The following is a 26215-nucleotide window of genomic DNA, read 5'->3' on the forward strand; positions in this document are numbered from 1 at the left end:
GCCAGCTTCCCGCGGAGGAAGTGTCGCCTGGCCCGGAAGTGATTCTCTTTTCGGCAGCGGAGAGGGGCGACCCTCCGCGAGCGTTGTGTGTGTGTGTCTGTGTGCGCGCGCGCGCGGCGCTCTCCGGTCAGGATGCAGCGGGTTCTCCTTCCGCCCTTGAAGACTTTGGTCCGGGGTCCGTGTGTCCAGCTCTTGGTTCCTAGGGCGGCCCCGAGAGCACAGGTACCGCACGGCCGCGGACTCCGACCCCGGAAAGTGGGCTGCGATAAAGCCCCGCTTCCCTGTTCTGGTAGCTCCGTCCATTGCGCCGTGTATTTCCCCGTATCCAGAACCCCTGAGTTCGGATCCAGACACACTGCTTGCTGCTAGCTGTGGGTTATTAGCCAGATTACTTAAACCCTTCTGTGCCTCAGTTACCCTTTCTGCAAAATGGAGATAGCCAGAGCTCCTGCACCGAGCGGTAATGAGTATTCAGTGAGTTAACGAACAGCAAACCTTCAGCACGTAGTAAAAGCTCACAGATTTTTACTTGTATATTGTTTTTTTTTTTGCACAGAAACTACTGTGCAGTCCCACTTTACAGTGAAGGAAACTGGGCCTGGTTTGTAGTTAAAAGTAGTGAAATGGTAGATTTAGTTAAAAAGTTCAAATGTTTTATAGGTGAGGACCGAGGGGTCCCGCTGGGAACATCTTGCAGTGAAGGCGTTGTTGGCTCGTCAAGCTGAGACCAGACTGCTGGCCAGAGCTCATAGATCCGTGAGAAACAGAAACTTGAACCTAAAGGCATATATATGTCTGTGTTCAGAGCTGTGAGGAGGAGGGCAGCAGGAGACATTGCTTTGAAAAAGTGATACATAAACCGAGGACTGCACTTAGCAACCATGGAGTGTTCCAGAGAAAATCACCATTTAAAAGACCCAGGGGAGCAAGTAGAACCCTATAAAGGAGTACAGTGATGTCTGGAGGAAGTATGCAGAGGATGGACCTTTAGGTAGTGTGGGAATGGATTGGGGTGATATAAGGCTCTAGACAGAAAACTGAGTTGCAAAGTGAATGCAGTGGTCCAGTTAAGAAACACTGAGCCAGTCCGGGTGGCTCAAGCCTGTAATCTTTACTACTCAGGAGACTGCAATCAGAGGACAGTGGTTGAAAGCCAACCCTGGCAGGCAAATCCAAGAGACTCTTAGCTACAATTAACCAGCAAAAAGCTGAGAAGTGGAGCTGTGGCACAAATCATAGGCTGTCATCCTTGAGCTAAGGGACAGCACCCTGGCCCTGAGTTGAAGTCCCGGCACACACACACACAGCACACACACGCACACACAAATGTTTGAACAGGGCAGTAGCTCTGAAGATGCGACCCTATTGGGTCCTTCACCCCAGTCAGACTGGGGTTATGTGGGTAGCAGCCTTTCTTTGTTTCTCCTGTTGTAATTTTCTGTCTTGATCCTCAGTGTGGTTGCAGCTGTGGCATCAGGCGCCCTCTGAGGCCAGGGCAATATAGCACCATCACTGAAGTGGCTTTACAGCCTGGAAAGGGTACAGTGCCTCTTCCTTCAAAGACTGCTGAGCGGGCAGTGGGCCGGTGGCTCCTGGTGTGCAGTGGAACAGTGGCTGGAGCAGTTATTCTTGGTGGAATAACTAGGTGAGTAATTTGCTCTTAGCAAGTTAGATATTTGGGTTATCAGTAGACTCTCAGGATGACTGCAAGGATAGGGATGCTAGTGTAACTCTCATTTTACAGATGGAGAAGTTGAGCCTTTAAAGACAGAGTATATTTTACGGCTTGTCCTGTCTTAGAACAGATTACTGTTTTATTAGTAAGAGCCTATTATAAAGACTACTTTAGGTCCTAATTAATAGTTGTGTATTGTTTCTGTATATTTTCCCTCCATTCAATGTTCAGTTTTATCTTAAACCTTTTTTCAGTTTGTTTCAGTTAAACCCAAATAAATTCCATGTATCACAATTGGTCCATATACATTTTATGTCTCTTAATCTATAGATTTGCCTGGCATTGGTGGCTCATGCCTGTAATCCCAGACCAAGCAGGAAAGTCCGAGAGACTCTTATCTCCAATTAATCACCAGAAAACCAGAAGTGGCATTGTAGCTTAAAGTGGTAGAGTGCTAGCCATTAAAAAAGAAGCTCAGGGACAGTACTCAGGTCCTGAATTCAAGCCCCAGATCTGGCACAAAAATAAGAATTCTACAGACTTCATAGATTTAGAATCTTCTCTCATCCTTTGCAGGTTTTGTTACTGTAAAAATTTTAAAAAAATTATCCTACAGATAACCGCAGTCTAGATTTTGCTGATTGTGTATATTTGCCGATTTTCCCCCTCTATGTCCTATAAGAGGATAGTAGCTTGATGAGTGAGTAGGCAAAATACTTCATAGTTAATTAGAGCATTCACAAACATCTGTTAGAGATTTCAACAGTCATCCATAAACTTTGCCAAGATCCATTATTTCATTAGTTACAAAATTATAATGTTTTATTAGCTCAACTAAAGAGAAACTTTCGTTCCTCAGCAAATTGATGGGCTACAACCATAGTTTTTATACAGAATACAGGATGAATACTTGATTCTTTGCCTTTACTTTCCAGTTTTGATATGCTTTAGTTCATTATGAGGATGATGGTGATTTGCTTAAGTTGGCTTTAATGACTTTTTTGACAGGGTTGTTTATTTGTGACAGGTTCTCCCTATATGTCCAGGCTACTTTAGAACTTGCTAGCCAGGATAGCCACCAACTCAGAATTCTCCTGCCACAGCTTCCCAAGTCTTGTCAGGGCCCTTTGATAGCTAATTTTGTTCCAGGCTCTTTTTTTTTTTTTTTTTTTGTCGGTCGTGGGGCTTGAACTCTGGGCTTGGGCGCTCTTTATGCTCTTTATGCTCCCTATGCTCTTTAGCTCAAGGCAAGTGCTCTACCGCTTGAGCCACGGTTTTCTAGTGATTTATTGGAGATAAGAGTCTCACGGATTTTCCTGCCCAGGCTGGCTTTGAACCTTGATCCTCAAATCTCAGCCTCCTGAGTAGTTAGGATTACAGGCGTGAGCCACCGGCGCCCGGCCTTTTTTTTTTTTTTTTTTTAATATGTATTTTATTGTAAAAATATTGTATAGAGGGGTTACAGTTACATGAGCAAGGTAATGAGTACATTTCCTATCAAGCATTGCTGCCTCCTCCTTTGTTTTTCCCCTACCATCCCTTCCCTCCCACCCTCCACAACTACCCCTCCCACTCCCACCCCCTAAATTGTAAAGTTCGTTTTTCGACATAGTGTCTTGTATATCTCATTGTTATAAGGAGTCAACCTGTATCCCTATTTAAGCATTTAGTTTTTCCCCTTCCCCTCCCCAAATCAGAGAAGTGTATATACAAGATGCTGGGCACTGACATCAAATACAGTGAAAACAGGGGTTATACTATGGGGGAGGAACATACAAAGAAACAAAAAAAGTCACATGGTACCTTATAAACATGTTAAAAACAATAGCAAGAAAGAAAAAAAAAAACCACTTGTGTCCCCATCTTGGGGTTCATTTCACTTAACATCATCCTACCTGGTCATATGTACATAGCTTTTGACCTTTTCTGCTTGTCCCAGACATATACTTATTTCCCTTATTTCAAATAAGGGAAACCATGGGACCTCTGTTTATTTGGGCCTGGCTTACTTCACTTAATAGAATTTTTTCCAAGTCTTTCCATTTCCTAACAAATAGAACGGTGTTATTCTTTCTGATGGAGGCATAGAATTCCATTGTGTGTGTGTGTGTTTGTGTGTGTGTGTGTGTGTGTATCTCACATTTTCTTGATCCATTCATCTACTGAGGGGCATCTGGGTTGGTTCCATATCTTAGCTATGATTAAATAATGCTGCAATAAACATAGTTGTGCTGGTAGCTTTAGTATGGTCTTGTTTGTGATCATTTGGGTAAATGCCCAAAAGTGGGATTGCTGGGTCATAGGGGAGCTCTATGTGGAGTCTTGAGGAATCTCCATACTGCTTTCCAAAGTGGTTGAACAAGTTTACACTCCCACCAACAATGCAGTAGGGTTCCCTTCTGTCCACATGCCCTCCAGCATCTGTTGTTATTAGAGTTCTTGATTATAGCCATTCTAACTGGGGTGAGGTAGAATCTCAATGTTGCTTTGATTTGCATTTCTTTTATGGCTAGAGAGGTTGAGCATTTCTTCATATGTCCGTTAGCCATTCTTATGTCCTCTTCAGAGAAGTTTCTCTTTAAGTCTTTAGCCCACTTATTTATTGAGCAGTTGTTTCTTTAAGGATTTTTTGTTGAAGGATTTAATTTTTTTATTCCAAGTATATTTTAGATATGAAACCCTTATCTGTTGTATGGCTAGTGAAGATCTTCTTCCAATCTATGGGCTTTCTATTGATCTTGCTAGCTATGTTCTTTGCCATGCAGAAGCTCTGCAGCTTCATGCAATCCCATTTGTCCTACCTTTCTTTTATTTGTTGTTTCTGGGTCTCTATTAAGAAAATTTTGGCCTGTGCCAAGGAGACCTAGGGTCTATTCCGTCCTGTAATGTTTTTAGGGTGTCTGCTTTGATTCAAAGGTCTTTGATCCATTTGGAGTTGATTCTGGTGCAGGGTGATATAGAAGGACCTAGCTTTAATTTTCTACAGGTCATTAACCAATTTTGCCAGCACCATTTACTGAAGAGGCTGTCTTTTTCCATTCTATTTTTTTTTTTAGTTCCTTTATCGAAGATTAGGTGGCTATAGGTATGTGGGTTCATTTCTGGGTTTTCAATTCTATTCCATTGATACTGAGGTCTGTTCTTGTGCCAGTACCAAGCTGTTTTGATAACTATGGCTTTGTAGTAGCATTTGAAATTTGGTATTGATAGTCCTCCAGCACTATTCTTTCTGTTAAGGATTGTTTTTGCTATTCGGAGTCTTCGATTGTTCCATATGAATTTTTGGATTGCTTCTTCTATTTCATTGAAGAATGAGGTTGGAATATTGATAGGTATCGCATTGAATTTGTAGATAGCCTTGGAAGTATTGCCATTTTCACGATGTTGATCCTTCCAATCCAGGAGCATGGAAGGTTTTCCACTTCCTAAGTTCTGCTTTGATTTCCTTTTTCAGATTTTTAAAGTTTTCATCGTAGAGATTCTTCACTTCTTTTTCAGGCTCATCTTTTACATTTCTTACCTCAGGCTTAAAGTTAACTGTTGGTTTAGAAATCTTGACTTTTTTCCTTTATTTTTGCAGTACTGATCCTTCTCCCAAGTAGCTTCAATTACAGGTGTACACTGTCACATTTGGCCCTCCAAATCCTTTTGGTGAAAGTATTTTCTAGTTTTACTTTTCTTTTTTTTGGGGGGGGGTCTGGTCATGGGGCCTAAACTCTAGGCCTAGGCACTGTCCCTCAGCTCTTCAGCTCAAGGCTAGCGCTCTACCACTTGAGCCACAGCGCCACTTCCAGCTTTTTTCTTTTTGCTTATGTGGTGCCGAGGAATCGAACCCAGGGCCTCAGGCATGCAAGTGCTCTACCACTGAGCCACCTTCCCAGCCCTATTTTCTAGTTTTAATGAAATGTATGTTCCTCCAATCGTCTCTATGTTTCTGTGACTACTGTATCTGTTAGATACTACTTTTATGAGAAAGTGAAACATATTCGAGTTATATTGTCTTCAATTTCACAGAAGAACCTAAACTTATATGTGAATCTCTTTTTTCCATATTAAGAATGTTGGTTATTGCTAGTATAGCTCAGTAGTTTGTGTGTGCTTACTGTATAAAAGACCCTATGGGTTCAAACCCCAGCACCAGAAAACTAAGAATGTTGGTTATGCATTTAATATGCATTTCTTGGTATAAGGATTGGTTTTGCTTGTGAACACTAATGAAAAAAATCAAGTGGAAGCCAGGAGCAATAGCACACACCTCTAATTCTAGCATTCAGGAGGTATAAGTTTGAGGAAAGCATGGACTCCATAGCAAGATCCTGTCTCAGAATAAATAAGTAAACAATTAAGCGAGGAAAGTTAGAAAATGAAAGGATTGAGAGAATAGGAGAATAAAGAAATAAGGGCTAGAAACTGGGAATGTAACTTAGTGTTAGAGCATTAACTTAGCATGTACAAAGCCCCAGTACTGCAAAAACAAGGAAAGAAAAGAAGAGAAATTTGTACCTGATAGCAGCTACTTCTTTCAAAATTCCATGCACTAGAGAAAAATATGTCAAGAAATAAACAATGAAACAATGTCTTTAATGGGGTTAAAATTCATACCTACTTATTGCTACAAACTATTCATAAATCCAGAATCATATTATTCCTTCCCTTAAGATTGACAGAGTCTGGCCTCTCAATGGTAGACTGGCATTTAATAAAGGAGATGAAGCCACCTACAAGCCAAGAAGAATGGGAAGCAGAATTCCAAAAATACCAACAATTTCCAGAATTTAAAATGTAAGTATTGGAGGGGGAAATCAGGTAAGCATCTCATTGGCCCCATTCATTCTTTTTTTTGGGGGCAGGGGGGTTGTGGGGCTTGAACTCAGGGCCTGGTGCTGTCCCTGATCTCTTTAGCTCAGGGCTAGCGCTTTACCACTTGAGCCACAGTACTACTTCCGGTTTTCTGGTGGTTAATTGGAGGTAAGAGTCTCGTGGACTTTCTTGCCCAGGCTGGCTTTGAACCGTGATCTTTAGATCTTAGACTCCTGAGTAGCTAGGATTACAGACAAGAGCCACTGGCACCTGGCATGCCCTATTTATTCTTTTGCTTCTTAAACTTCTTTATTTGCTTCAGTTTCATTTAGTGAGCTGCCTAGTGAGTCTGCAGATAGAGAGCAGGCCTACAAAGCTCACAGCTAATGCAGAATGTTTCTGCATTCTATAGGGAAATAATAATTGGTGGATGTTTTCTCTTTCCTCACTTTTGACTTCCCATTTCCCCCCCAGCTTGAATCACGATATGACCTTGGCAGAATTCAAGTTCATCTGGTACATGGAGTACTCACACCGGATGTGGGGTCGAGTTGTAGGCCTTGCATACATCCTGCCTGCTGCCTACTTTTGGAGAAAGGGCTGGCTCAGCCATGGCATGAAAGGACGTGTTCTTGCCCTCTGTAGCCTAGTCTGCTTCCAGGTAAGATCTATTCAAAGTTAGGAAACCACAGGTGCTCCAGGAGTGACGTAGTTGGCAGTATTTTTGAGGAAGGAATCTGTGAGGCACTATAACAGAATGGGTAAGTGAATGCATTTTTAGTGTCACAGGCTTGGTTCAAGCCCTAGCTCTGTCAGTTGGTAGGGCCACAAGTTGTCTGGTTTCTATATATTATGGTTTCCTTACTTGTAAATATGGGTAATAATAGTGCGCTACCACTTAAGATTATGTGGATATTCAGTGGAATAATGCATGTAAACCACTGAGTACCCAGAATGAGTAAGCACTGAATAAATACTTTCTCTTGTGCTACAAGTAGTATAAATAGGACTTAAAATCATGTAAGCTGAACTTTTAAGAAAAAGAGCTTTGAAAGACTTCAACTTAAAAACGGAGGTAAAACACTCTGTATATCACCTTTATCATAACAATGAATTTTTTTTTAATGGAGGTAAAGTTAAGAGCCAAGAAAAGGAATTACGAAAGACTATGCCTGGAAGTATGTGGGTCAAACAATAAAGATCTTAAGGGGACTGTATCAGAGCACTAAATATAACACAATTTGATCTAGGGGAAGCTAGTTAACTGAGCACTGGTAAGTTGAACCAGTTAGAAGGGATTAAAGAGGCAATAGAAACAGAAAAACATTAAATACTAATAAAAAGCCTACTACTAACTAGGAGACATTATTTTAGAATTAATAAACACTAATAGATTTCCAGGGAGTTTTAAGGAATCTTAAGATGTCAGATAGTATTATATAAGGAAGAAAGTAGGGGCCACTATGTCAACACTTGTATTCCAATGTCTCATGCAGATGAAAACAAGGTAATTAAAATAGCCAAAAGTAGTCTTGAAATGGTGAGGAGATGTCCGAACAGATTTTCTGAGAAGTATGTATTTAGAAGTAGGAGAATGTTACCTTTTTAACTTGGTTCTACCAGAAGGTGGAAGTAAAATATCTCTACCTTATCTGATATGATTTGACTGATACTGTTTGGTTACTTGAAAAAGCCAATTTAAACAGAATCATAAAAGAAAGGGCTGTACACTTCTAAACTTAAACACGTACTTTCATTATCAACTTTTTTCTTTTTTTAATTAAGGGCAAGGCCTTATTTAACTTTGTAAGTTTGGAATTTAAAAGAAGATTAAGAACTTAGACATATACAAAGAACTTAGACATAAACAAAGCAATCTGCATGCAAAATCCTACAGATTTGTGTGACTTCCCCCAAACCTTTGTGATTATCTAGTCCCATCTAACTTAACAATAATTTTTGTTTGTTTGCTTTTTGTCAGTACTGGAGTTGAGCTTTTAAGGCCTTACGCTAACTAGGTTCTACCAATTAAACCACTGTTAGCACCTTTTGAGATAGGGCCTCCTTTTATGTCCCGACTGGCTAAGATTGTGATCTTCCTATTTGTGCTTCTCTTTTTCGCTGGGATGACAGGGGTGTGCCAATGTACTCAGCCATTGTGCATCCACTGTAACTTGGGATGATGGACACACACCATCACACCTGCACACACCACCACACCCAACCATTAGTTGAGATATTGTCTCTAACTTTTTATATCCAGGCTGGCCTCAAACTTCAGTTTCCCATCTCCACCTCCCAAATAGCTAGGATTACAGGCTTGAGCCACTGCACTCAATGACAATAATTGTTGTTAAGCAGTTGTCACTATTCAGCTTTTCTAAAGCATGAAATCTAGTTTTTAAAGAAAACTCTATTTATTCTATTTCACTGGCTTATATAATACTAAATCATATCAAGTATTTGTAAGGTTTTCATGTGGGCAAATTGCTTTGTATTTTTCTATATTTGGACTATGCTTGAGTGAAATCGTTGTATTATGTTAATGGTGCTGGTGAAGAACTGCAGAGATCTTGATCTTTGGGACCCTGGGTATGTGGAAGGGTAGGTAGGGTCCACTGCTGATCACTAACATACTTCCTCTATAAACTAGTTTTAACTTTGTGTGCCTCTTCTCTTTGGAATTCTAGGGTCTGTTAGGGTGGTACATGGTGAAAAGTGGATTAGAAGAAAAGCCAGATTCTTATGACATCCCTCGGGTCAGTCAGTACCGCCTTGCTGCCCATCTGGGATCAGCCCTGGTTCTTTATTGTGCTAGCTTGTGGACCTCACTGTCACTGCTACTCCCTAAGCACAAGGTAAAAGTCAGTCTGGATTGTTAACACATGTTGACAGGGTCAGGGGGATGGAAATTCTGGTTCTCATTGGAAGTTGTAAGTGAACATTTGGCTTCCCTTATATAGTAACAATCTATCAACTTACCAGAAGCTAGATATTGCCAGGGTTTAGAGAAACATTGAACTTTAGGGCTTTGCTGAACTTTGAGACCGTAAGTGTGCAGTGCAGTTCTGTTGAGCTGGAAGTATTTGAAAGAAAACTAGCATAGGAGCTGATTTTTCTTTTTTGTCCTTGAGATAGGATGTCATTATGTAGCTTAGACTGGCTATAAATTGACTGGCTTCAAAATTGAAATCCCTGAATGCTAGGATTACAGACATGGCACCACATCCAGCTTTCATTTTTTTAAATTGCTATGAAATAAACATAACAACAACAAAAATTGCTATCCTACTCTGTGGTAGTGCTGGGACTTAAACCAGTCCCTGCAGCTATAACTCCATCTTATCATTAAATATAGTTTGTTGATGTTAGATATATTCACAGGATTAGGTAACCAGATCCAGGACTTTGTCATAATTAAATAACAACTTCTGCCCACCACCAGTCTATTTTATGTCATTGTGATACTTTATATACTTGGAATAATATACTTTTTTGTCTTTTTACTGACTTACATATCATGTCCTTATCATCCATACTGTAGCATGTATCAGAATTCCTTTCCTTTTTAAGGTTGGGTAATAGTCTATTTAAGGTTGGGTATATATAGTAGTCTATTTAAGGTTGGGTATATATTTATGTGTACATGTGTGTTTATATATACAATTATATTTTATCTATCTGTGGTATTTGAGATGCTTCCGCTTTTTGTCAGTCATGGGGCTTGAACTCAGGTCCTAGACACTGTCCCTCAGTTCTTCAGCTCAAGGCTAGCACTCTACCACTTGAGCCAGAGTGCCACTTCCAGTTTGTTTGTTTTTTCTGTTTATGTGGTGCTGAGGAATCGAACCCCGGGCCTTATGCTTGCAAGGCAAGTACTCTACCACTGAGCCACCTTCCTAGCCTCATGTTTCCACTTTTTGACTATTGTGAATAATTTAGTTATGAATACTGGTGGGCAAATTCCGCCTTGAGATCCTGATTTGAACTCTTTTGGTTATGTAGCCAGCAGTGGAATTGCTGAATCCACTTCTGAATTCAGGGGCTGAATATCTTGTCAAGCTTGCTACTGAATAAGGTGAGAGCATGAATTTTAGGGAAAAGTGAGACGGAATATCACCAATAAGAGATACCCCAAACACTTTAACTCTGACTCACAGAAGGTAGATGAGGCAAGGAAGACCAGAACAAGGGCAAAATGTGAAATTATGGTGTTATATAAAGGTCATGCTGTGTTGTATATTGAGAGGGGACTTACCATTCAAGTCTAACACTATATTAAATCTGATTTTCCTTTAGGAAACTTTTGCTTTTATGCTTTGATTTAATAGCAAGATACAATTTTTTTCTGATACAATTTTTTTCTGAGGCCCTCATTTATAATGGAGGTATCAAGATACCACACCACTATGGATCACTAGTGAGCTAGCTAGCTATACATTTCAGTGTTCTAGCACTTGTCTAGCATGTATAGATCCTGGGCTTCATTCTAAGCACTGCAAAAACAAAGAAAGGAAAACCTTTATAATTTAAATCAGGCATAGTGTCACATATTTGTAATCCAGTCATTGAGGAGATGGAGATATGAGGGTAAAGACTTTGTCTCAAAAACCTAGTTAGGGGGCTGGGAAGGTGGCTCAGTGGTAGAGCGCTTGCCATGCATGCATGAGGCCCTGGGTTCGATTCCTCAGCACCACATAAGCAAAAAGAAAAAAGCTGGAAGTGGCGCTGTGGCTCAAGTGGTAGAGTGCTAGCCTTGAGCTGAAGAGCTGAGGGACAGTGCCCAGGCCCAGAGTTCAGGCCCATGACTGGACCCAAAAAAAAACAAAACAAAACAAAAAACAAAAAACCTAGTTAGGGGGCTGGGAAGGTGGCTCAGTGGTAGAGCGCTTGCCTTGCATGCCTAAGGCCCTGGGTTCAATTCCTCAGCACCACATAAGCAGGGAAAAAAAAGCCAGAAGTGGCGCTGTGGCTCAAGTGGTAGAGTGTTAGCCTTGAGCTGAAGAGCTGAGGGACAGCACCCAGGCCCAGAGTTCAGGCCCCACAACCGGACCCCAAAAACAAAACAAAACAAAACCTAGTTAGATGTAATCATGGCCAAGTGGTTAAGGTGATGGACTAGAAAAACCTAGTTAGTTAATTAAATACTAGTAATTAGGTATTAAGTCATGGAGATGAGTTTGTTTGTTTGTTTTAAGTACTGGGGTTTAAACTTAGAACCTTGCAAGAACTAGCTAAGTGTTCTGCTACCAAGCCATGCCTCCAGCCTTGTTTTTTACTGGTTATTTTTGAGATAGAATCTTGCTTCCTCCTTAGCTACATTGCCTAGACCAAGATCCTCCCAATCTCTGCCTCCCATGTAACTTATTGACAAACACATGCCAGTGGACCCAGCTGTAGATTAAGAAGGGAATCTCAAGAACTTATCTGCCTGGGCTAGCCTCAAATCTTGATTTTTCCATTCTTAGTCTCCAGAGTAGTTAGGATTACAGGTATGAGCCACTGGCCCCTAGCTGGTATAGAATTCTTAAGTGGAATCATTCAATGGGTATTTGGTATAACAGGTATAAATTTTCTAGTAAGGACTGGAGATATTAACTTGGCAGTCACAGGAAAGCCAGATGGATGAAACATTGTCACATCTGAGTAACTCTTGTTGCTAAATCATTTAGTTATCAACAGATGCATACATGTTTGAGTACCTTCATACTAAATGAGTTTATACCTTCATAAAACTCACAGGTTAGCAGGAAAGACACATAGTAAAAAAAATTACAACGAAATATTACATGTCTGTCTTCTGTTTCTAGAGGCCCAAAAAGATCTAATGTTAAAGTATCACTTGGGTTTGGTGTTGGTGATCTTGCCGCCTCTCATAGTTCCAGCAATACAGCTTACCTTTGTGATTTTTTTTTTTTTTTATTTAGTTGCCTGAAACCCGCCAGCTCATGTGGTTGAGACGCTTTGCTGGTGGAACAGCAGGTCTGGTGTTTCTTACAGCTCTCTCAGGTAGGACTCCTCTTATCAGAAGTGGCCCGCTCTCCTCTTGTCACATGTTTTGTCCCTTCCTTTTTCATCTTCCTATTTCCCTTCTATACCTTTCCCATCCTTGCCATCTTTACTCACTGTTTTCCATTTGTCTTCTCTTCCAAAAGCCAGTCAGTGGAACAAAAATATATGTCCTAAGATTTGACTTCTAGCTTCACCACTTAGTAGCTGCAAGCTGTGGCAAGTTTGTAGTTGCCAAGCTGTGGAAGCTCTTAAGTTATCTGATCTATAAAATGAGATGATGACTATAGTATGAGTAATATGCATGACGTGCTCAGGCTAGTACCTGGCATTTAGCAAAGACTCCATAAGTGCTAGTGGTTAGTATTCTATAAACATCATGACAATACACCAAGATATGTCGTACAAAAAAGATCTGCAGCCGGGGCGCTGGTGGCTCATGCCTGTAATCCTAGCTACTCAGGAGGCTGAGATCTAAGGATCGCGGTTCAAAGCCAGCCCGGGCAGGAGAGACCGTGAGACTTATTTCCAATAAACCACCAGAAAACCGGAAGTGGCGCTGTAGCTCAAGTGGTAGAGCGCTTACCTTGAGCTGAAGAGCTGAGGGACAGCGCCCAGGCCCAGAGTTCAAGCCCCATGACCGACAAAAAAAAAAAAAAAAGATCTGCTCACAAAGATGGGCAGAGGTAGAGGGTTCATTGAAGCAGAGAGTCCAGCCCAGGTTTCTCCATTGTCTAGACCATACTTCCACCTGTACAAGTGCATTGCCAAGTAGAGGGATCAGTTGCCTTATATGATTAAAACATAAGATTCATTTAATTAATAGTAAAGAAAAACTGGAATTTTGTTCTTTTTTTTTTTTTCTGTCAGTCGTGGGGCTTGAACTCTGGGCCTGAGCACTGTCCCTCAGCTTTTTGGCTCAAGGCTAGCACTCTACCACTTTGAGTCACAGCACCACTTCTGGTTTTCTGGTGGTTAATTGGAGATAAGAATCTAATGGACTTTCCTGCCCAGGCTGGCTTTGAACCGTGAGCCTCAGATATCGGCCTCCTGAGTAGCTAGGATTACAGGCGTGCGCCATCGGTGCCCGGCTAGGAATTTTGTTCTTAAGTCACACTACATTTTGAGGGCTTATCAGGCACATAATTCCTGGCACCCATACTGGATAGAATACTTCTATTATCACTGAAACTTCTTTTGGACAATTCTGTTCAAGAATGAAATAACATTGATTCACACCAGTGAGATACCTTTCCTTTTCCCTTTTTTTGTCGGTCATGGGGCTTGAACTCTGGGCCTGGGCACTGTCCCTGCACTCTTTAGCTCAGGGTGAGTGCTTTACCACTTGAGCCACAGTGCTACTTCCAGTTTTCTGGTGGTTAATTGGAAATAAGAGTCTTATGGACTTTCCTGCCCAGGCTGACTTTGAACAACAATCCTTAGATCTCAGCCTACTAACTAGGATTACAGGCGTGAGCCATTGTCACCCGGCTTTTTTTTTTTTTTTTTGACTAAAAGAACATGAATTTTGTCATTTATAGGTGCACTCACAAAAATAAGGAATGTGATCCAAATTTCTCTGAATCTTTTTTGACCATAATGAATCAGTCATCCATTAATTGTGCCCAGACCATTAATCAGCCGTGCCTTCTCTATATGTTTATCCAGAATTTAGTTTCTAAGTTTTTCTTTTCTACTAATTTCTTTGCTCATTCAACCAATATTTATTGAGCACTTAGGGAAGATAAGTAATACGTGTGCGTGCATGCGTGCACACACACACAAATGAGTCAGGTGATATTTAGTGCTGTGAAGAAAATTAAAGCAAGCTCAGGGACTAGTGAGAGGTAGGATAAGCAAATGCTATTTTCTATTTTTGGCTAGTACTGGGATTTGAACTTAGGGCCTTGCACTGGTTTGCTTTTTGCTTATTTAGCTGGTACTCTATACATAAGCCACCTCTCTAAGCCCACCTTTTTGCTGTTTATTTTGGAGATGGAGTTTCTGCTTCACCTTACCTTGAACCAAGGGCCTCTGGATCTCAATCTCCTGAGTAGCTAGGATTACCGTTGTGAGCCATTTGCCTACCGACAAATACCATTTTATATAAAATTGCCGGGGAGATGTCTTTGGTAAAATGACATTTGAGCAGAGACCTGAAGAAGTAGGGAGTAAATCTTGCAGATGCATAGGAAAACAGAATTTCCAAAAGAGATGAGCAGCATTCTGTGAAGCATGGAAAAGACATCATAATCATTGTTTTTTTCCCCACTTCCAGACTAATATGCCTCTCCCTTCAGAGCTTCTAGTCTACTTCTCTAAGCAATGATATTGGAGGAGCAGGTGCAGGACTCAGAGATGTTGAAGTTCTTATGGTGATGGTGATATATATCCCATATTTGAGAAGCTCCTATTACAAATCTTTTTATTATTCTTTAACTGCTCCCTTTGTCTAACTCTGGGAAAATAGCTTTTTCTATGTTCAAAACTAATATTTGGTCCCTTGCTGTCATTTGAGTAAGTTCCATTTATCTTGACATACAGGGGCTTTTGTGGCAGGGCTGGATGCTGGACTTGTTTACAACTCCTTCCCCAAAATGGGAGAATCTTGGGTTCCAGAAGACCTCTTTACCTTCTCCCCCATCCTGAGGAATGTTTTTGAGAATCCCACCATGGTTCAGTTTGATCATCGGGTTCTGGTAAGTTGGGCTGATAGTTCCAGTGTGGAGGGTCAGTGAAAGATAGCAGAGCAGCAGCTTTGTTTCCTGTTCTATTTTGGAAGAAATTCTAGGACCAGTTCTCTGGCCTAATGATGTTTTTGTCTTTATTCTTCATACTCCTCCAAGCCAAACCCTAGCTTTCAGGGTATTGCTAGCTTCTGAAAGTTTAAATATGCCCCACACCACATGGCCAGAAATAACTTCTTTCTAGATTGTCTTCTGTCTAGATTGTCTTCTGAGCAGAAAAGAGATTGAATAGAGAGAGTGCAGAGACCTGATTGCCCATCATAAAGTTTGTCAGAGAGCTCTAAGGATCAGGGGCTTTATCAATACTTCTCAGTTTAGGTTGATAGGTATTGAGGGCCTGTGGGTCATGTGAAGATTGGCTGGATAGCCTGGGCACAATGAATCAGTATAGCAAGGAAGCCTGGAGAAGCAGTGGTACTGGCGTAGTGAGGCAGGGCAAAGCTACTTGTAGGGAGATAGACTTGAGATGACAGTCAATCTGAGAGGTTTCAGAGGAACAGAAATAAGAGTGGCTGTTAAGAATAAAGGTAAAAAATATCAAAGGAAAGCCTAACATTTCTCCTGTCTTGCTTAAAATACTCCCAACAAAAATGAGATAACTAGCATGAGTTTCGAGCTAGAGACTAGATATCATTAGAGCAAAACATGCTGAGATAAGGTGATGATCCAGAGAGGTCCAAAGGGGTCTGGGGCAGGGACGCATTACCTTGTGTAATTTTAAAATTAGTGATGAGGACGCAAATGATTTAAAAAATAAGGACCAGTTGGGTGCCATTGGCTCACGCCTGTAATCCTAGCTACTCAGGAGGCGGGGGGGTCTGAGGATCACAGTTCAAAACTGGCCCGGGCAGGAAAAGTCCATGAGATTCTTATCTCCAATTAACCACCAGAAAACCGGAAGTGGCACTGTGCCTCAAGTGGTAGAGCGCTCGCCTTGAGCTGATGAACTGAGGGACAGTGCCCAGGCCCAGAGTTCAAGCCCCACGTCCAACAAAAAAATAAGGACCATACTTGGGATAGCCACATTTGAAGGTGCATAAAATTACCAACAGTGTGTGTGTGGATGTGGAGAATACACACATCACGGAAATTTAGGTGGAGCCCTGGATAACTCTACCATTTTAATAAGCAGAAGAGAACAATGGATTCAACTGAGGAGAAGGAACTGGGGTGGGACTGCAGGGTGGTACTTAGAGTCGCTCAGTGGTTCTGGAGGAGAGATGATAGATGGAATCAGGAGCTAGGTTCTTGACAAAAGGTGAGTAGAATCCTAGCACATATAACTCTTCCTTCCCCCCAGGGAATCACTTCCGTCACTGCCATTACAGTGCTGTACTTCCTCTCCCGAAGAATCCCCCTTCCTCGAAGGACCAAGACGGCAGCGATGACCCTGCTGGCTTTAGCATATACACAGGTATAAGCCCTTTTCTTTGGCCTGAGGGTAACCGCAAAATAAAGTTGGTATTATAAAAGATTAATAATTAATAGCGAGAATATCAATACAATATTCTCACAAGGAATGATGAATGGCCAGTAAACAGGAATAGCTTTTTAGCATCATTCAGAAGCAAATTAAAAGCACCATTCTGTGCCTGTCAATTTTGAAAGAAAGAAAGGAGGGAAAAAATTGATGGAAGATGATCAGCCATTGGGGTGGGTACAGGAAAATGGATGCCTTCATATACTAAACCTCATGCTCTTGGTAAAAGTGTGAATTTGTATCACTTTTTTCAGAGGAAAATGTGGCAATATCACTCAAAATAATAAGCAGGTAATCCTTTGACCCTTAAAAATATGATAATACATAAAAAGCTTTTTGTAAGAAAACTCATTATAGAATTGTGATGGTAAAAAACTGGAAACAGTCTAAATACTTCACCACTTTAAACAGCAATTTAAAATAGTAAGATTTTGGGGGCTGGGAAGTTGGCTCAGTGGTAGACTGCTGCCTTACATGCATGAGGCTCTGGGTTTGATTGCTCAGCACCACATAAGCAGAAAAAAAGCTGGAAGTGGCACTGTGGCTCAAGTGGTAGTGCACTAGCCTTGAGGTGAAGAGCTGAGGGACAGTGCCCAGGCCCAGAGTTCAGGCCCCATGACTGACAATAAATTAAATAAATAAATAAATAAATGAGATTTCAAGAAACAGGGTGTGTGTATGTGTGTGTGTGTGTGTGTGTGTGTGTGTGTGTGTGTGTGTGTGTGTGTGTGCGCGCGCTAAGATCTGAGGGTTGTGGTTTGAAGCTAGCTGGGTTAGAAACTGTGAGACTCTTTATCTCCAATTAATCACCAGAACTGGAAGTGGAGCTGTGGTTCAAAGTGATAGAGTGCCAGACTTGAGCAAAAATGCTTGAACCAGGGCTGGGAAGGTGGCTCAGTGGTAGAGCGCTTGCCTTGCATGCTCAAGGCCCTGGGTTCGATTCCTCAGCACCACATAAGAAAAAAGCCAGAAGTGGCGCTGTGGCTCAAGTGGTAGAGCACTAGCCTTGAGCTGAAGAGCTGAGGGACAGCGCCCAGGCCCAGAGGTCAGGCCCCACGACCAGACCCAAAAAAAAAATGCTTGAACCCTGCCATGGGTTCATGTTCCATGATTAAAGCCCTAACCCTTCACCCCCCCACCCTACCCCCCAAAAAAATCTCATGGGCTTTCCTGCCTGGGATAGCTTTCAAGCTGCAGTCCTCCTGAGTAGCTAGGATTATAGGCATGAGCTACCGGCACCCAGCTATATATTTATTTATTTATTGGTTTTTTGTTGTTGTTGTTGTTTTTGGCAGCCCTGGGCTTGAACATAGGGCCTGAGCATTGTTCCTGAGCTTCTTTGGCTCTACCACTTGTGTAACAGCTCTGCTTTCAATGTTTTTTGTTGTTGGTGGTGGTTGTGGGGCTTGAACTCAGGGCCTGGATGCTATATGAGGTTTTTCACTCAAGGCTACCATTCTACCCCTTCTAGTTTTCTGGTGTTTAATTGGAAATAAGAGTCTCACAGCTTGGCACCGGTGGCTCATGCCTGTAATCCTAGCTACTCAAGAGGCTGAGATCTGAGAATCATGGTTCAGAGTCAGCCCAGGCAGAAAAATCCATGAGACTCTTACTTCCAATTAACCACCAGAAAACTAGAAATAGTGCTATGGCTTAAGTGGTAGAGCACTAGCCTTGAGCTGAAGAGCTCAGGGATAGCACCCAGGCCCAGAGTTCAAGCCCTATGACCAACAACAACAACAAAAAGTCTCACAGACTTTTCTGCCTGGGCTGCTTTTGAATCTCTATCCTCAGATCTCAGCCTCCTGAGTGGTGAGGATTATAGGCATGAGCCACCAGCGCCAGGCAACAATTTATTTTTAATAGAATAAAATTTGTGCATCTCTGTAAATACATCCAAAATTATAAAAGGCGTAGAAATATAAAGTAACAATATTTGGGAAACTGGAATGGGGTGAGGGATAAATAAGGGATATTTTAGGTTTATATATTCTGTTCAGAATTCATTCTGAACAGTTGTATGTGTGGGGGAGTGCATGTGCATGCACACTGGTGGAGGTATATCTGGTTATTCACGTGCACTCATTTTCAATGTGAATTTGTAATGACTACATTTTCTTTTGCTTACTTTCCTTTGTAACAGGCAGCCTTGGGAATTAGCACTCTGCTGATGTACGTTCCAACTCCTTTGGCTGCCACTCACCAGTCAGGCTCCCTGGCTTTGCTTAGTGGTGCCCTTTGGCTCATGAACGAACTCAGAAGAGTCCCAAAATAATTCTCAGAAGATCAGCTTCCCAAGACTGAAACTGCTTCAAGACACTTAAGAGAGCTCAAGGACTTGGCCTTTTCTACAGTGACCTTGGCATGCCAAGTGGTTTCCAAATTGGTCAACTTATTTAGAACTCTGCCTGTTTTGGTCACTGGATCAAGAATGTTATTAAGTATGGTTACACTGAAGGTTCCTTTCTATTATCTATTTTTTATGTTGACAATCAGGTTTCATGTGTAAAAAGAAATGTTTGGTATTTGCTGCTGCTTAATAGGCTGTGCTTTGGTGTTTTTAATATTAGTAAGATCTTGGTTATATGTATGACTTCTGTGTCCTTGTGCTCCCAAGTACTGTCCACTGACTAGCTGTGGACAATGACAGACTAGCCAAACTAGCCAGTAAGCTGACTGAGTGCTGGCCTCTTGCTAACTTCTAGCATCCTCAGATCTAGATTTTTAAAAATCTAGATTTATTAACTGTTGGCAACTCAGTTTTTTTCATGTTCTGCACACTTAGCATGTATAGTAGCCATATATGATCTGAGGTTTCCCGTTTGCCATTTTTAAGCTAGATGGTATCATTTCCCTTTCCACTGCAATATAGTGTGCCCTCTATTATACCATTTTCAGATGTTCTTAGCACTTTTTTTTGATTTTTCAGAAATTCCAGACCCTGGTAGGTAGGTTGAGGCCTAGAAGCAGGTCCCAACTTGTCTCATACTAGGATCCTTTTTTTTTTTTTTTTTTAAATCATATTGCCTAGTTCAGCACTAGTAGCCACATCTGTAATCCCAGCTACTTAGGAGACTGAGCTTTGAGGATCACAGTTCAGTCTGAAACCGTATTTGGCAGACAAATCTCCAATTAACCAGCAAAATGTTAAAAGTGGAGGTATGGCTCAAGTGGTAGAATGCCAGCCTTGAAAGAAAAAAAAACAAGGGAGATTGCAAGGCCCTGCATTAAAGTTCCATTACCAGCACAGGAGAAAACAAAACCTAGAGGCCCCACACCAATGAAATCCCAAACTCTGGGAGCAGTGGTATGCTAGTTTGGCTAGTTTTTACATTCCCCACGTGATTCCAGTGGGCATATAATTTCTGGCCAAGCTTATTCTCATTCCTTTCAAACTTCCTCACACCCTCCCTATCTCATTTAATATGCTGTGTGATCTTGTTTGTATGACAACTGGATATTATCTCCTTTAGCTAGTAGAATTCTTCAAAGGAAAGGAACTGCAGTCATCTGACAGGTTCCAACACTGTCATCTCCAGATTGTAGTCAATCCTTAGCTAAAAACAGACGGCAGAGGGCAGTATAAGCTAACCACAAACAGTTTACCCAGAAAATAGCAACTCATGAGTAAGTTCACATTTCAGATGTTTTACTTCATTTTTATTTATTACATCTGATTAATGTTTGATCAAACATCTCATATTTAGCTATATAACTGCATTATGCTTCCCATGAGTCCCTGGTGAATAGCAAACACCTTAATTATTTTTGTATTTGTGTTTTCTCAGTGTCACCAGACACATACTAACTACTGAATGGAGTGGATGAACTAATGGAAAATGGAAGATTATTCAATAATGTCCCAAAGGCCTCTTTTAAAAGTCATCACAGTTCTAAAGGATTAACTGAATTGCCTTTGAATTTTCAAGTTCTCTCAATTCTGTGAAGTTTTTAAACTTGAAGGAAATTAAAACACAATTATATCAGTCCACCTAGACATTTTTGTCTTTACCCCACACTGACATACACTGTCCATTGTCAGAGATAAAGATTAAAAACTGCCTGAAGTGATAGTAGTTGCCAACACTAACCATTTTTGGCTAACCAGGTTACTTGCAGATCTCCTTTCTGGTCCTGGAGTGAATGGTGGATTGTCTGTGGCCATGTCTCTGCATAAGGGCTACTGCATCACCTCTCTAACATACTTTGCACGTTTTCCTCAATATTGACTTGGTGTTTATCAGTGAGAATTTTGAGTATTCTACAAAATTGTTCTTATTTAATGTGAAGCATCTGAAAAAGTCCTCACAGCCACCCAGAGCAATGCAACAGTCAGACTTTGGCTTTTTAAGTATAGAGTATCTATTGTTGTGGGTTATAATAAAAAGTTGACTTTCAGTGTACTCTGAGCAAGGTAGAAACATGATGTATACCTTGGAGCTTCTGCTAGTAAGGAAGTGTGAAATGAGAATTTCAAGCATAGCATAATAAATAGAGGGTTTGTCTGGGATCTATGGTAGCAAAGAAAGACTTTTATGAGGCTCATAAGGGGCATATCCTTCACCACCAGTGGGACGAAACTCTGGCAGGTGCTCCACAGGAGCAGTTGCTTGGGAAAATACCATGATTACCTTACTTGGATTATGCAAGTTTGGATTTAGAATGTTCCCAGAAGGTCAAAGTGTTAAAACCTTGGTCCTGAAGATGACACTACTGGGAAGTGCTAGGACCTTTACAGGGTATGTTTTTGCAGGAGATCTATACGTCATTGGAGTCTGCCCCTAAAGGGAATTGTGGGACTCTAGATACTCCCTCTTATTCAGCTTCTTGGTCATGAGGCAAACAGTTTAAATCTATTACACATTACTACCACAATAAAGCAAAAGGGGGCACTCGATCATGGAATTAAACTTTTGCTCTTAATTGTCTCAAGTCCTTAGAGTGATGGAAAGCTGACTGATGGAAGTGGAGAGGAGTGGGAAGGGGGTGGGGAAGGCAGCTGCCCTACTTTTGACGGGTAGCTCAGGAACAGACTTGTCATCAGACTTGACTGACATCATGCATGCATGGCTATAAACATCCTATGATTCAGAAGAGTTTTCAACTTTGGTCTTTGTAAAAATGGTGAAGAAATAATTTTATTACATTAAAAATGAAAACCATTACACTACCAGTGATAGCTCAGTCTTATAGATAAAAATACTTCCTTATTACTCAGATTTTCAAGAAATAAAACAAAAAGTCAACTGCTGTATTTTTCATTCTCTCTCCCTCTAATTATGGAACTGGCAGAGTAGGCAATAATAAAATACTTGGGCATAACAAAAATGTTAATAACATATAGTCTATTAGGTTACTTCAAAAAAAGAGAGAAAGACATAGCAAAGTCAAATGAAGCTTTAACAAGCCACCTGCCAAAACAACCACAAGGATCACCACACACTCAAACACAGTGCTACAACAGTTCAACGTAGATCAGATCCAAGTCAGAACAGAGAAAACTAGGGACAAGCACAAGAAACACAGAACAGGGGCTGGGAAGGTGGCTCGGTGCTAGAGCACTTGCCTTGCATGCATGAGGCCCTGGGTTCAATTCCCCAGTACCACATAAGAAAAAAGAAAAAAGCTGGAAGTGGCGCTGTGGCTCAAGAGGTAGAGCGCTAGCCTTGAGCTGAAGAGCTGAGGGACAGTGCTCAGGCCCAGAGTTCAGGCCCCATGACTAGACCTTCTCCCCCCCCCCCAAAAAAAGGAAACACAGAACATTACCCAACAGTACTTGATTTCAGATATATTTACTGTTTGTAAAAATGCTTGATATTGTCAATCAAAGGAGCTAAGATGTTGTTTTCAGTCCTTATTTTTTAACAGTATTTTTTTTAATAGAACACCAACAAAATCCTCACAAGCTTGACATAAGTGTACTGTTCCAATGGCAAGATCTGAGGCTAGTCTAATCCAAGAGACCAGTTTGGGAGAATTGGAAATAGCCATTACTAGTAACTTAATTTCTTAATCCCAATGGAAGTGAAGTCACACCACTGCAAAAAGGGAAATTAGATACTAGTTTTGAACTATTAAAAAAAAAAAAAAAAGTAAAGACAGCAAAAATCCCAGCACTGTTTCTATAAGAAATCTGGAAACTGCCCAAGAATTACAACCAAGTTCTTCAATGAGGTAGTTAGTCCTTTTTAACCTTCATTTCAGCTGTAACCTTTGTTTAGACTGTAATTCACCATATTAATGGCTTGGAGGCTGTCATTAAGAAAACTGTACAAAATTTAGAGACATCCAAAATTTTAAAGTATTGGAAGGAATACAAAACTTAAAATGGTTAGTGTATTTCTAAGTGTGAACAACACAACCACAAATGAGGATCAGAAGCTATTTCAATTACTGGGCACAATTGGTTGCGGTCAGCTGTACGAAAAAGAACGGATTCTACAGAAATAACACTTGTGGAAAGACTGTGTTAAGGAACATACCATTGTAGCTGTCAAATCAGTTGGGAGAGTATATGTGCATTACAGAGAAACCTAGAGTCTAGGAGGCCAATCATTGTGATCTGCACAAATTACAACTACTCTGGACTTCAACTTAGAAAACCAAGGAGAGTTGACCAGAAGACCTCTAAAATCCTAGCTTTACAAAAAAGTCTCAGCCAGGTGCTGGTGGCTCATGCCTATAATCCTAGCTACTCGAGTCTAAGATCTGAGGATCACAATTCAAAGCCAGCCCAGGCAGGAAAGTCCATGAGACTCTATCTCCAATAAACTACTCAGGAAAAGCCAGAAGTGGCTCTGTGGCCCAAGTAGTAGAGCACTAGTCTTGAGTACAAAGAGGCTCAGTGCCCAGGCCTTGAGTTCAAACCCCAGGACTAAAAAAAATTTTAAAGCCTTATCCTGAATTGTCATGGATGCCTCTGTCATATTAGGATACTACAAGATTTATAAATTGCCAAGCAGATGCTAATATATGCTCTTGAACTTTCCAGCTTCCAGACCCTGAACTAACTAAATCTCTCTTTCATAAATTAAAGTTAAAATACTCTCATATTCTCAAGTTTATTTATGGTGATGGCTCTTTTAAACTCCATTCCCATCTAACTTAGGGTCAGGGGCTAAGGGTAAAATAGGATGCTCTTTAGAGTAGCATTGGTCTTGGAAACCAAAGGCCAATATTCTCTTCTTGAATCCACATGACTTTTTTTTTTTTATTTAACCTTGTCTCCTACTGGCAGTCCCTTATCTTGTGCAGAAGACAACTGACCCACCTGGATAGCAAAGCTTACAAAGTCAAGACTAGAGTGGAAGCTGGCTAAAGCTTACAAAGTCAAGACTAGAGTAGAAGCTGACTAGCCACTGAGTACAGTGCTCCCTCCCTTAAATCATGCCACCCACTTGCCTTTTACCTAAGAAAACACAAAACACAAAACTATGACACTGGGCGTGGGAGGAAAACATCTGTTTGGATAATACCAGTGAGAAGTATGTTATTTTATTTCAAAAATGTAAATATAGATGTGACAGTAAGTGTTAATGCCTAAAAAGCCTGGCTTAGTGAGTGCATGGCAGGCTTCCAGTCTACAGCACTTCAATAATCACTACCCAAGGCCTTGAAGTTAAAGGAAGGTTGGAGAGGAGAGAATACTTTAGATTGCATTGTTGAATAAATACAACATTGGCAGAAAGTGATTAAAATTTCTCAGACCAAGGAAATCCAGTTCAAGGAGATAGGGAACAGAAAGCAAGATGGTATAATTTGGATTAGAGTTAACTGCAACTTAAGTGAATGTAATACCATCTAAGTGGGTATTATACATATTTTCATTATGTTCTAGAGACAAGAATTCTGGGGGAAAATGATGGTTTGTACCATTACAAGACAAAGCATCACTATGATAAACCACTGATTCCATTTTTGACATTTGTGACCCATCTTAGTAATAACAAGTACTAAAGAGTGCAGGTTCATTGTTGCTGTTATCCAAAGTGGTTGGTAAGATTGAAAGGAAGCAGTGGAATATCAATTTTATGATACTATAATTATCTTCCAGAGGAAGCACAGCATGCAGAATACAAACAAATCTTTAGAAGCTAAAAGAAGATAAAAGGTATGGCAAGATTGATTTCTGCTCCTATAAGCAAGAGGAAATACATGCATGCAGACATGCATGTACAGGCATGTGTGCATATATATGTCCACATACATATATGTGTGTAATTGGCCTTCAATAAAGAGTAAATGGATTGCTTCTGTCGCTAGCTAATGAGACCTCATTTAATATCTACTCATTGGAAGCAACAGAAGAAGCCTAGGGACCTATATCAAAAGCAAATACTGGTAGCTCAGTGATAGAGTGCTTACCTTGTATACATGAAGTCCTCAGCATCACATAAACAGAAAAAGCCAAAAGTGGCACTGTGGCTCAAATGGTAGGGCGCTAGCCTTGAGCTGAAGAGCTGAGGGACAAGTGCCCAGGCCCAGTTCAGGTACCACAACCAACACACACAAGAAAGAGCAAATACTCAGTTCTTCTGAAGGTTAAAATAATTTTTCTTTCTTTTCAAACTATGGAACTTCAGGAAGTCTTACAGTAAGAAAAAGAAGCCTAGATTCCAAATATTAAAATAATGAACAGGATATAACACAAAAACTCAGGCTAATTAAAATAAATTCAGAAATATAATTTATATTGAAAAATAATAGGTGTATGCATCCTGAGATTCTGAGCTAATCAAAGAACATAGTATTGATCTGAAAGAGTGTAATGCTTAAATAATATTCATAAAATTCTTAACTGTCTAGTCATAGTGAATGCTTAACAAATGGTAGCTATTACTACAAGGATGAAGACTAGCCTTATTAATAACAGCCTTACCAACATAGTCACTGCCTTCCTGCTTCAATTTCAGTTTGAACATATAAATACTATCTCTGTTAGATCATTGACTAGATATCTTGAGAGAACCAAAGATGGTATTTGGAAATCAAGGTAAAGTGAAAAGAAAGTACCTGAGTAGGCAATGGCTAGAAAAGAAAAGATTCTGACATTATTTATAAGCAGCATCCATAAGGCAAGGGCTCACTTACAGAACAAAAAAATAATAAGGAAAGAAAGTGAAAGCAAACCAGGTGAGCGTTGCTCACACCTGTAAACCTAGCTAATGAAAAAGCAGAGATCTGGAGGATTGTAGGTCTAAGCCAGTCTGGGCAGACAAAACTCTGACTCCATCTCCAATGAGCTAGCAAAATTCTGGACTAGAGGTGTATCTCAAGTGGTAGAGCACCATCAATGAGCAAGCAAGACAAATGAAAGCACAAGACCCTGAGTTCAAGCCATGGTACCAGCACACACACATGTGTGTGAGCTCATACAAACATACACACACACACACAAAGAGAACTGGGAAATCTTAAAATTTAAAGGAAATTGCTATGACAATAGCCCTAATGAAATAGTAAAAGATCTCTCAAAAAAAAAAAAACCAACAAAACTGCAGGGCT

General features: G+C 40.7%; 1 protein-coding gene across 1 annotated transcript; it reads left to right on the plus strand.

Moving 5' to 3' along the window:
• The first annotated feature begins 53 nt into the window (after positions 1-53).
• Positions 54-20700, plus strand: LOC122115946 (cytochrome c oxidase assembly protein COX15 homolog). Its single transcript, XM_042689555.1, has 9 exons — positions 54-222; positions 1455-1645; positions 6335-6457; positions 6950-7136; positions 9166-9333; positions 12403-12484; positions 15029-15183; positions 16532-16645; positions 18855-20700. The coding sequence occupies exons 1-9, from the start codon at positions 133-135 to the stop codon at positions 18984-18986; spliced, it is 1242 nt and encodes a 413-aa protein (XP_042545489.1). The 5' UTR covers positions 54-132; the 3' UTR covers positions 18987-20700.
• Positions 20701-26215: the final 5515 nt, after the last annotated feature.

This window comes from Dipodomys spectabilis, unplaced genomic scaffold (assembly GCF_019054845.1).
Source record: "Dipodomys spectabilis isolate Male_0828 unplaced genomic scaffold, ASM1905484v1 ptg000125l, whole genome shotgun sequence".
In the NCBI taxonomy this organism is placed as follows: Eukaryota; Metazoa; Chordata; class Mammalia; order Rodentia; family Heteromyidae; genus Dipodomys; species Dipodomys spectabilis.

Excerpts from the sequence above, each read along its gene's own strand:
- LOC122115946 (XM_042689555.1), top strand. The coding sequence starts at position 133 with ATGCAGCGGGTTCTCCTTCCGCCCTTGAAGACTTTGGTCCGGGGTCCG. Across the intron at positions 7,137-9,165 it reads GTAGCCTAGTCTGCTTCCAG|GGTCTGTTAGGGTGGTACAT; the intron begins GTAAGATCTATT and ends TTGGAATTCTAG. Across the intron at positions 15,184-16,531 it reads AGTTTGATCATCGGGTTCTG|GGAATCACTTCCGTCACTGC; the intron begins GTAAGTTGGGCT and ends CCTTCCCCCCAG.